Source organism: Arachis ipaensis, chromosome B10 (genome assembly GCF_000816755.2).
Source record: "Arachis ipaensis cultivar K30076 chromosome B10, Araip1.1, whole genome shotgun sequence".
Classification (NCBI taxonomy): Eukaryota; Viridiplantae; Streptophyta; class Magnoliopsida; order Fabales; family Fabaceae; genus Arachis; species Arachis ipaensis.
In genome coordinates this window covers 106,290,957-106,303,356 of record NC_029794.2, presented here as the reverse complement: position 1 = coordinate 106,303,356, position 12,400 = coordinate 106,290,957, and the positions used below count along the sequence as shown (strand labels likewise).

The 12,400-nt window shown below is 35.5% G+C and overlaps 2 protein-coding genes across 3 annotated transcripts; one reads left to right on the top strand and one right to left on the bottom strand.

Moving 5' to 3' along the window:
- Window positions 3,057-5,644, top strand: LOC107623699 (probable pectinesterase/pectinesterase inhibitor 51). The gene is made up of 2 exons (XM_016326047.2): window positions 3,057-4,407; window positions 4,612-5,644. The coding sequence occupies exons 1-2, from the start codon at window positions 3,399-3,401 to the stop codon at window positions 5,295-5,297; spliced, it is 1,695 nt and encodes a 564-aa protein (XP_016181533.1). The 5' UTR covers window positions 3,057-3,398; the 3' UTR covers window positions 5,298-5,644.
- On the bottom strand, window positions 5,879-9,498 carry LOC107623947 (UDP-glucuronate:xylan alpha-glucuronosyltransferase 1-like). 2 transcript variants are annotated; one of them, XM_016326356.2, is made up of 5 exons: window positions 9,356-9,498; window positions 8,970-9,071; window positions 7,914-8,123; window positions 7,219-7,835; window positions 5,879-7,136 (listed from the first exon to the last, which is right to left on the bottom strand). In XM_016326356.2, exons 2-5 carry the CDS (start codon window positions 9,032-9,034, stop codon window positions 6,106-6,108), a joined length of 1,923 nt encoding a protein of 640 aa, XP_016181842.1. In that variant the 5' UTR covers window positions 9,035-9,071; window positions 9,356-9,498; the 3' UTR covers window positions 5,879-6,105. The 2 variants fall into 2 exon arrangements, with proteins under 2 accessions (XP_016181842.1, XP_020969999.1); XM_021114340.1 differs by having other exon boundaries at window positions 8,970-9,078; window positions 9,357-9,489.

The following is a 12,400-nucleotide window of genomic DNA, read 5'->3' as shown; positions in this document are numbered from 1 at the left end:
AAAATTAAAGTGCAATGATAAATTAAGGCAACAAAACTGAAAAAAAAAATTTATTGAAAATCACCAAATCGAGGACCAAATTTTGATTAGGCGAAGAAATCTGAGGGCGGGGAGGAAGCTGGCGACGGGATTCAAAGTAAGAAGACGACAACGTCGACCAACCTCGGAATCGGCTACTTCTGCCGTCGGTAACGACGAGCACGAGAAGGCGCACGACTAAGTGCGAGACGGTAAGGAGACATGGAGCGACACCGACGATCAGTCTCGGAACTGGCTGCTTTTGTCGCCGGTGACAACGAGCTCAGGAAAGACGTACGAGCGCGATTGAGTGCGACATGGTGACGCTGGCGACACGGAGAGCGACGAGAACCTTGAGTGCGAGATCGGAGATGAGAGAGGGAGAAAGCTTGAGTTTGCAAGAGCTAGTGAGCAGAGAGATGAGAGTGCTTGAACTTTAGTGGGAAAGGGAGACGAAGGAAATGTTGAGGGCTAGGATTTTTTTGGGTCAGATTCAGAGATGGGTGACACATTGAGATTGGGCTTGGGCTTGGGTTAGGGCAATGATCTAGGGTTAGATTTTTTTTAGGGACCCAATTGTATTTTTAAATTTTTATGGATTTAAATGTTTGCGAAGTAAAAAATTACGGACATATTTATCTTTTTCTTAAAAAATTCAAGCATGATTTTGGTCAGATTATGTAAACCGATCGGATCAAATCGGATCTAATAATTATAATATGAACAATTAGATTTATTGTTGTTGTTATAATAAATCGATTTTGTTCTGGTTTATCAATAATTTGTCCAACAACAATATGACACACGTAATGTCTTTAAAAAAAAACACATTTCTATGTCTTGAGAGAATCATGGGATTGGATTTATTTTTTTCTTATCAATTCTATCATTTATTTCTTTTTTTGTAGTCTCTTTAGTACTCAAATCTTTTAAATATATAATTATATTTTTTATTAAAATTAATTTTACAAAATTAATTTTATACAAACTCTCATTTACAAACTTTAATCTAAACACACTAAGCAGTTAAACTTACTAAGAACTATTATAGTAATATCACACTAATGGTACAAGTTTTATTTATATTATTAAAAAAATTTAAAATCATCTCACATTTGCAAGATATATTGAAACAAAATTTAAAAAAATAAAAATAAAAATTATCGCCAATGAATTATAACCAACATGGCCAGAAAATATTTTTAATATAGAAGTGGAAATGGTGTTTTGTTTGCGGTGACGGACCCAGAAAATTTTAGAATTGGGGGCAAAAATATATATACTAAAATAAATTTTGTTAAACATTATTAATTATATGGAGATATAAAAATTAAAAAGAATTAGTGAACACTTTTATTTTTAAAATACTATTCATTATATATAATTTATAAAAAAATATTTTTTTTATTTCTAAAATTTGAACTTAAAATATTTTAATTAAATTATAGATAATTTATTTGAAGAGTGTTAGGGGCTACCAAGTTTTGTGATTTGTAGCCATCATTAATATTTTTAATGGTGTGAAATTTCATTCAATGATGTGGGATTACTTACTTTTCTTTTGCTGGTTAAGTGCTGGCCAAATTTTAATAAAAGTGCTGACCTCCTAAACTTTCTCAACTTATTATCCTAACTAATTTTTTTATACACATTTAATAATAAAAGATTGAATCAATTGGCACATTAGCACCTAACGATACACTAGTATTTATAATTTAAAACTAAAATTATATATAAATACTAAAAAAAATTAAATTTGTATATGAAAAGTATGTTTATATAAAATAATATAAATATTAAATATAATTTTTTTTATGACTTAAGATACCTTGGTTGTGTGGAATATGGTGATGGCTTGAACTTTGTTGATACAGTCGGAACAACAAGGGATCGAGAAGAGTCGGTAGAAGAGAATTATGGATCACAGTGCACAAAAAAATAAAATATTAGATTAATTCCTAAATCATAATTGTTTGAATTAAAATTTGCAATTGAAAATATTTAAAAGAGAAACAATGAAATTGAAAGATATATAGAGTCATGGAGAGATATATAAAAAAATGGGAAATTTAAAATTTATCTTTTGATGAAGAGAAGATGACCATTAAATAAGGAACAAAAAAAAGGTTGAAAATATAAAAATAAGAAAAGGATTTAAGGAAATAAAGGAGTGACGGCACAAAAACTAAATTTGATTAGGTTAAATAATAGTCAAAATGATAAAGAAATAAAAAAATAAATTTGAGACTTTAACTCATTGAGTTTAGTTTATTTGTAGTTGAGTCATTTAAAATTTGAAGTGAAGACACATTATATATAACTAAATTTAAAAATAAAAATAAAAACACACTGGGGGCAAGTGCCCCCTGATTGTTGTTCTTGGGTCCGTTTCTATTTGTTTGTATATTGATTGACATTTGAAATGTACTACAGTATTCTCGAAATATTCAACACGTCGTACCCCTACGTGTTTAACACGCCTCCACTGTGTTAACTTCTCATCTACAAAATCCATCCACCCATATGGAATGGATCATTTCTATTTTTTTTAATAATTGAAGGAGTAAAGTGTGATCTCTCACCATTAGTTTTATAAGTGAGACCAAAAATAAATATGAGAGAGCAATGGAAGGTTAAAGATCACACTTTACACTCTTAATTTTTTTTAAAAATTGAGATGATCCATTCCCCACCCACCTGTAATTACACCAAATAATTCCATTTTTAACAAAAATATCAATATTTTTTTATTAAAAAAAGTATCCTCAAATAATATAAACTTTCTATACTCGTCTAAAAAATTGTGGGTTCGAATCTTCTTAATAAAAAAAATAAAAAAACAAAAGTCATCCTTTCCACCGTAAAAATAAAAAAAATTTCTTTCCGCCCACTGCGAAAAGCTTAAACATCCCCATCCCCATCCCCGCATAATACAATTCAGCCCCATCTTGAGGCATAACTCTAAAAAATGTTCCATATTAAAATATTTTAGCCGCGAGAAAGTGGTCAAACTTTAAGGTGGAATCTGGGGTCGTTTATATTTAGTTACCGAATGAGATGGCAAATCTAAATTGAGATCCGGTCTATAATCTTATCCTTTCGTTGCCATTTGTGTTGAATAGCAGAATAGGGATCCCGCCAACGCCAAGTCCACATGGCCGGTCAAACACACTGAGTTTCTACTCTCCAACAGTAACAGGGGACACAGTAATTAAGTAGCAGAAGCAGCAGAAACAGAAGAGGAAGAATAAGAACAAATAATGGCGGATCCAAATTTGGAATGCAACAGCACATTGATTATTTTTAACGACAGCACCAGATGGGCTAATTAATTATAGCACCCTAAAATAAAACCTCCTAAAATTCAACCCAAGTTGAGGATGAAGAGAAAACCTCATAAACCCGTCATATTGAGCTTCTTGTTCCCAATAACGAGATCCACCATTCTCATCCTCTCCATGGCTTCCCTCCTCTCCCTCTCGCTCTGCATCTTCCTCTCCCTCTTTCTTTCATCCTCCAACGCCCAACTTACCCCCTCCCTCCCTGTCCTTCAAGCATGCAAGGCCACGCGCTTCCCTCTCATATGCCACACCACGCTCAGTTCCATGACCCAAACAAATCCTGACCCAACCCCAGTCGAGCTCGTCCAGTCCGCCATTAATTCTTCCTACACCAAACTCCACGATGCCATCACCATGATCTCCTCCCTCTACGAGGACTCCATCGCCAGCAACCGCACCCGCGCCACCGCGGCCAAGACCTGCATTCAGATCCTCCGCTACTCCCGCCGCCGCACTTTCCTCGCCGCCGACGCCATCCCCCGGAATGCCACAAAAGACGCCCGCGCATGGCTCAGCGCCTCCTTGGCCTACCAGTACGGTTGCTGGTCCAGCCTCAAGTACGCCAACGACACCCTCTCCGTCGCGGAGGCGATGGTTTTTGTAGATTCCCTTACCTACATCACCAGCAACGCCCTCAGCATGGTCGCATCCTACGACCTCTTCGGCAACGACACCGCTTCATGGAGGCCGCCGTTAACGGAGCGTAACGGCTTCTGGGAGCCACCGGTCGCTTCGGGAGGGTTCGGATCGGGATATAAATTAGGAGTGCCGTCGAAATTGACGCCAGACGCTACCGTTTGCAAGAACGGGGATGGTTGTTACAGGACGGTGCAGGAGGCGGTTCACGCGGCGCCGGATAACCTTAAGGTCGGAGAACGGATGTTCGTGATTTACATAAAGGAAGGGGTATATGAAGAGAAGGTCAGGGTTCCGCCGAAGAAGAAGAATGTGGTGTTCTTGGGCGATGGAATGGGCAAAACCATCATCACCGGTTCCCGCAGCGTTGGGCTTATGCCTGGAATGTCAACCTATCACTCAGCCACCGTCGGTGAGTTCTTTTTCTTTTCTTTTCTTTTTTTTTTTGTTTAATTTGTATCAAAATATCTTATATCTTATACAAAGTTTCATTTATGTATTTGTATCGTTACTAATTTATCTTATAAGTCACTTACACAATCTTTGCGTGATGATTAAAACCCTGAATTTGAGCATGAATTATTGTCAATGGCTTGGCAAATTGTTGTTTTGGCAGGGGTTCTTGGGGATGGATTCATGGCCAAGGATCTCACCATCCAGAACACGGCTGGTGCTGACGCGCACCAGGCGGTGGCCTTCCGATCGGACAGTGATCTTTCCGTCATTGAGAATTGTGAGTTCATTGGCAACCAGGACACACTCTATGCTCAAACCCTGCGCCAGTTTTACAAAAATTGCCGGATCATTGGCAATGTGGATTTCATCTTCGGAAATTCGGCGTCAATCTTCCAAGACTGTGAAATCCTGGTCAAGCCGAGGATAGTCGATCCGGAGAAGGGAGAGACCAATGCCATCACGGCACAGGGCAGGACGGACCCTGGTCAGTCGACCGGCTTTGTTTTCTGGAACTGCTCGTTTAATGGCACTGAGGAATATATGGCATTGTATCACAGCAAGCCTCAAGCACACAAGAACTATCTAGGTAGGCCATGGAAGGAGTATGCTAGGACAGTATTCATTCATTCAACCTTGGAAGCCCTGATTGCACCGGAGGGTTGGATGCCTTGGAGCGGGGACTTTGCGCTGTTGACGCTATACTATGGAGAATTCGAGAACTCAGGACCCGGTTCGAATTTGGCTAAAAGAGTTCCATGGAGCAGCAGGATCCCCAGTGAGCATGTGGATACTTACTCAGCTCAGAATTTCATTCAAGGAACTCATTGGATTCCGTCATCTCTGTGATTAGCTCATCTTAGGAGAGGGATGATAGAGCAAGGGAGAGGAGGAGGCATTGATCGTAATGGGGAAAAAATTTTGCATTTTTTTTGTTCAATCATGTTAGGTATGCACCAAAATCAACTATCAGGGTAGAATATACATTTAAATACAAACTATATACTAAAAATAAATTAAACTACTCATGTATTTATACACAAATACATAGTGACTGATTTGGTGGCTGGTTATTGGTGTTTACATGGCATTTTTGTTTGTTGTTTACATCCCCTTTGTAATTACCAATACAATATGATTTCAGAAGCCATTTGGAGAGGTTCCAAGTATAATGAGATCTATTTATATTCTTTTTACATGATGGTTCCTTTTTCGCAAGAAATCATATGATCGGGCCAACTAAATTAATTAGTAGATTCCACAAAGCTTTCCATCCAATAATGTAACAAATAAAAGATAATAAGGAAGGATAACCCACAAGTCATTTGGATTTTGGACATGTATATTTATATAAAAAATAGCAATTCACATGCTATAGATTAATTGATTCACGTGCCCCTCTGCTGGCTTACTTAAATAAATAGGGTCCGAAATGGTGGGTGGGGTTGATTACCTATCTCTGTATTCATATTCACTTGCTTAAGAAACTTATAACCATACGGTATTGGTTAAAAGTTGAAACAATAGTGTGTTTAACAGCACGAGAATCGTATTTTGATTTATTCAGCTCAATTCCTCTAAAACTGGAGGAAACAAAATTTGCTTGATTCCTTTTTGTCTCCTAACACTACTAAGAGAAGGAGTCAAATCCAGCAAGTTACAAAGCAGAAAGAGATGATGTAGTAATGGCAGGTGGTGTTGGATGGTAAGACTCATCATCAGTCCAATTTGTCTCTCCCCAGTGCCTCAACATGCTCTTCCAATGGCACAAATTATCGATACATTTCTTCAACCGAGGATCTTTAATTTTGAGTCTCCAGTGGCCATCTGTGTAGTTTGCTGTCTCGGCTTGTCTCCGATCCCATTCTAACTGCGCCTTTTGCTTTGATGGCAGCAAACAGAATTGTTGCAGAACCTCAGGCATTGCATCATGCACCTTCCACCACTTGGCGTGCGCAACGTCGCTCGCAAACTCATGGAATATGTCAAAGTTCCAGTTGCAATCATAGTCGCGGAAGCATAACCAAGGCTTCAAGCCTAGGTAGTGAAGAACATAGAGGATTGGAGGCTCGGCACCAAACAGCATGGTTTTCATTTTTTTCTTCTCTTCTTCGTCGCCGATCCAGAAATGCTTCAAGAAGTTCATGTGTCTTGGAATCCTATGCCACCATGTGAATATCTCATTCAGGTATCCCTGGTCTCCTCCATTGTAAGATTCAATCTCGTTTATGTGATCCATTAGGAGCTGGAATGTGCAATTTGATGGCTCAACCAGCATGACTCCAGAGTTGAAAAGCGTGGCATTGTTTCCAGTAGCAGTGATTTCCGGCATGGCAAATAGGAAATCTATGTTTCTTAGTATGAGCAAATCTGCATCTATGAATATTATCTTGTCATAATCTGTTAGTTGCCATAAGCGGAACTTGCTGTAGTTCCATTCATTGTAAGCATCCTTTTCGGCTTTGGGGTTTCTGATCCTCTTTATTGTCCTGACTTTCCACCCTGCTGCTTCCAAACCACTTCTGTGATATCCACTTATTGTCTCATCAACAAGTATAACAAGGTCTCGACTTGATCCGGCCATGCGGATGCTTTGCGCCGCCGCGATTGCTCCACACACATAAACATGTGCTGAATGCAGAATTGTTGCGTACGCTTCTCTCTCAGCATTTCCATTGTAAACCAACTCTGTTTCCAACACAATCACGCTACAAACATCAAACTCCAAATCACTTAGTGTTTAAGCCATTTGGTATAGAATACAACTGACCTTTGCCCCTCATAGGAATTGTGAGTTCACAGGATCCTACAGGAAGTTGAACCTTTTGTCTCAAAACACTCAAGTTTGGTCTGTATAACCATGCATTTCCTTCGCGTCCAACAAGTTCTTTGCAGGTAAACAGATTCGGCATTGGGAAGCAATCGGTAACAAACAGAACATGCACAGTGTAGTTTCCTTTAAAAGAGGCTGCAAGGCGAGCAGCGGCGAGCTGAAGATGCAAACGAGCAACATCTCTAGACCAATTCTTGCCAACACCTTTCCGGCAAGGAAGCTTGACGGCGATGAGATTAAGTCGTATGCCGGGAGACCTCAGACTTGGCAGTGAGGGGCAAACGGGAACTTCCTCCTCTTCTTCCTCATCGATCCATTCGGGGTATAGGGACTCCCATGTCACATTTCTTGCAGCATACTCCAAGTGCAATTCAACATGTGTAGCATCAGGATTAAGATTCTCAAAACCACTTATCTCTGTCTTGTTGAAATTCACAAGCCCAATGCCCTGAACTTTATCTTTCCCTGTTAATTTCTTGGTGATTTTCACGATATCACTCAAACGAGTATCTACATTCGCCATATATCTAGGATCCGACCCACCCCATAACCACCTGTACACAAAAAATTAGTCATCCATTTACTGGAAGATTAAACGAAATTAGATCTTGCATTTGAATTTGAAGACTTACACAGAGCCAGAGGTTGTTAAATGGGTGGTATTGTAGACCTCTGGAGAGTAGAGGAGTGTTACAAAAGTTCCACAAATGGTTACCAATAACAGAAGTTTTAAGAATGAGAACTTGCATCTTGAGCTCCTATCTTGTACAGTTAAATGGAATGGTTTCTCTACCTCTTTTGCTTTGTTATTTTTTGGCAATCTTCGTTTGTATAAATCTTCACTGTACCACATAATAATTACTATATTATTCACACAGAGTTAATTACTATATTCTTTCGCAGCTTCTAAGATTTCAAAATGTGTATTCTATTCGATATTGCATTGTTACCAAAAAAATCACGAATTCATTTTGGATCGATTCATCAAAGTACTAACTGCCCATGATCAATTTTACATCAATAAAAGCATTATATTATATATATAAATATATTTTTTGGTGGAATATGGACTCTTTTCATACACAATGAAGAGCATATATGGAGAGAAAAACTATTAATTACTGCACTTCTATTTTTCGTGGACAGATTGTAAAGAATTTGATTATTGATTGATGAGAAAGTTTGACATGGAAATGAAATCATAGAGTTAGTTTTAATCAATAATGATATATGTCTCTCTTGTACTAAAAATTGGACAAGACTAAAATCCAATGTAAGTTGTTGCAACCACCGTAGAAAGGTATTGGGCCACTTGGCTATATATATATATATAGAGAGAGAGAGAGAGAGAGAATTAGAATTCTGGTTCCTTATTGGATTATATTGTAAATAATGTGATAAAATGTCATCATCATTTATTTTCTTGAAGATATGAAGAGTGAGAGATGAATGACACAAAAAAGCTAACTCTACGCGTAGGTCCCTCTGCCGTTTGAAAAGGATTTTACAACACTATGGAATACTACTAAAAATCTTATATAGTATTTGCATGCATGGAACAATAATATTAACAGCTAGATCTGGGAATTGAACAAGAACCTGATTCATCCTTAGCAAATAATTTGTGAATATTATTATATGATCCTTAGAAAAAAGAAAATGTGATGAAGAATGTTGGTTAAACTCACATGGTTGCAGGCAAACGGTGTCGAGGTTCAACAGCATGAGGAGAATTTCCCATTGTTCCTCTCATTCATTCAGTTTCAGCTACAGTTGCATGCAACCAACATCTGATCTATTTCAATTGATAACAAGAAAACGGATCAATCAAATTGCTGAAAATCAAATAAGATAAGTTCCCATAGAACCATCTTTTGGTGTACATGATTTGTTATTACATCAATGTGAGTGAAAGATTAGTGTAAGAAGACGAGAAAGGCAATGACTACTACAACATAGTACACTGTCTAAATTTACAACTCCATGCGGTTTAATTTAATAAACTTGAAACACATAAATGATGTTGTTGTTTTGTGATGAAGCATACAAAAAGGGAACTAATTAACACACAAACCTTTAAGTTTGGAGGTTAGAGAGAGAGAGAGAGAGAGAGAGAGAGAATCTTGATCCTGAGGAGATGGAGTTGTGGGGGGAGTTTGAAGCCAATATAGAGAGTGATGAGATATAAGTGAAAGTAACTTGTTTCAGAATAATCATTTCTTTGTCTTTCAGTTTCATTCTAGTTCTATTTGGTGCTCACCAACTCTCTCTACCTCATCTCTCTTCCTTTTCCTTCACTATTCCTATATATTTTCTCCTTCTTTGATATATATTATAATATTTCAGTTTTCTTATTGGAGGATGAGTAAATACCATTTCGCTTTACACTTCTACTCTTTATGACGGAAACAACTCATAAGTGTAGTCCAAAAGGGCAAAGGCACCATCATATACATATACAAGACATGCCCCCATTATTCTTATAACAGTGAAGGTTAATTAGTATATTCAAAAATGTTAACTTTCATTTTTTTTTATGGGATATTTACTTTCTATTCTAAAAGAATAAAGTTTAATATCTTCCATTTGTATATATAATATCTAAGTGAATGGAAATTAGTATATACGGTAAATATTTAGAATTAATATGTTCATAAAAATGTGAAGTCAAAATTTTCTATGCTACTATCAAAATTTATTTAGTAGATAATCTATAAATATATTAACTCTGGTTAAATTTAATTACTAAAATAATTTGACCATGTAGCATTACGGTATATTTATTATCTGTACTAATGCTCATAAATATATCTTATTTAAATGTCTAAATTTTATTAGAAACAATATAAATTAGTTTGCATATATGTATACACTTGATTGATAGACGCCAAAAATAATACTTGATTGATTAATTAATGGCAATGGAGTCAATACTTAGAAAAAGTGTACATCATGGCGTTGTGGCTTCTAATATCTTTTAAGTGATTTCAAGTACAAATTGCAAATCAAACTTGGAGCAATAAAACTCACAATAATTTTTCACCAAAAGCAAATAGCAATAATCTAACATTAAAGGTTCCTATTATGCCAAGAGGAAGATAAAATAGCAAGTAGGTTTAATTATTACATGCATTCACCTCTATTATCTTGAACCATCAACTTGTTCTTTTGGCCATCATTTAATTTGGTCCACCATTAAATCAAATTTTGTTATGTTATTTAAAAGCACATCAGATATATTAGAACCTAAAAAAAAAAAAGATTGTCGTTTTAGCGAGCGTTGTTGCTTCTTGCTGGAGATTAGGTTAATGAAAACAATTGTTTATTGGATTTAGAGTAAAGGTGACCACTTGTCCCAATCCTATATATATCCCTTGCCAAACAGGAAAACTTAATTATTCGTGTTTTTACCAGAATCTACAAATCATTCCTTTGAATTGTGAATGCTTTTTACTTTTATTTGATCCTATATATCCTAGCCTATAGGACTTTACATAGGTACCTTACCCGGAATCATTATTTCATGGTTTAATTATTCTGTTGGTCTCTATAGTTTTACAAAATTTTTAATTAGATCCTTATATTTTTTTTTTAATTGAGTCCTTGCACCAAATTTTTTTTAATTAAGTCCCTACACTATTTTTTTCCTTTTATTTAGCCATTTAGGTCTCTGTACCAAATTTTTTTTTTAGTTGGATCCCTATAAAATTAAGCCAATTACTACTAAGAGGGGCTTAATTGAAAAAAAAAAATTTGGTACAAAGATTCAATTAAAAAAAAAAAAAATATAAGAAGCTAATTGAAAATTTTACGAAACTATAGAACCAACAGAGTAATTAAACCTTATTTCATTAGATAGTCAATTTATGCATTAGACAAGTGTTAAAAACATTAGTAGAAATTTTTAAATTTTTTGTCTTAATAAAAGTATAGTAAAAATTTTAGAAATTTAAATTTATATATCTTTTATAAAAAATTAATTGGTCATCTATTTTTAGAATATATATGTTACCTAAACTATTAGAAAAATGTCTGACTGTTAATTAATTTCATGAATCATGGATTGTAGGTAAACATTCCTATCATTATTATAATCTTTTGCCTTCATATTTAATGGCTAGCAATGAAGTTCATCTCCATTTGAAGAAATTTGTGTGGCAACGTCAAACACCTAATTAGCTACCACAGACAACAACACATGGCACTATTTTTTTTTTTTTTTAATTATGTTCCATGTGTTTCCATATTGTTGTTATTATAAGTTATAATAGCATGATTATAATCAATAATCACACTTCAAATTAATTGATGACATTGGTTTAAGTGTCCTTTCACGGACTATTTCACCAAACCCTATATGGTCTTAACACTTTCAAAATTAGTCAAGAATGCAACGATTAAAAATATATATACTAAGTGTATATTAAAAATTAATCATAAAATTAGTCATTAATAAAAATATAATACATATTAAAATATAAAATATATTTTAAAAATAAATTAAATAATATATATTTATACATAAATACACAATACTGTAATTAATTTAGCAACTGATTTTTAGAGTGCATGCAGTATTTTAAATTGGAAAAGTTAGCTAATTATTATATCCAAAAGATTGAAAGCATTATTGCAATATATAACTAACCACCCTTGTTCCCTTGTCTACTTACCATTCTCTTCTCTAGTCTTTGCACTTAAGTTAAGACATACGGCGGAGGATTTAGCATTGGGGTTAGGATGAAATTCCATTATCTAGTAAACAGTTTAATATGACTAATGCAAAGTTTAAAACATTATTATTAGTGGCACCGCCCACAATCATTTTTAGTAAAATCAAACCCTGAACTAGGCTGAACAGGTGGCAGTGTTATAACTGAACAGATTTGTATGGTAATGATTGGAGGAGAGGCTATGCCAAATTGCCAATGGAAGCCTTGCACCCATCGTTACGTATGCCTGCCAACCCAATGCATTTACATTTACGATTCGTTACATATAATATAGTAATAATTGACTGATACACAATGGCGAACAAGAATTCTAACAAAGGGATAGGATTAACCATAAATAAAGTATAAATAAGTTAGGCTTTTTCCCCTCAAATCTACTATGTTTT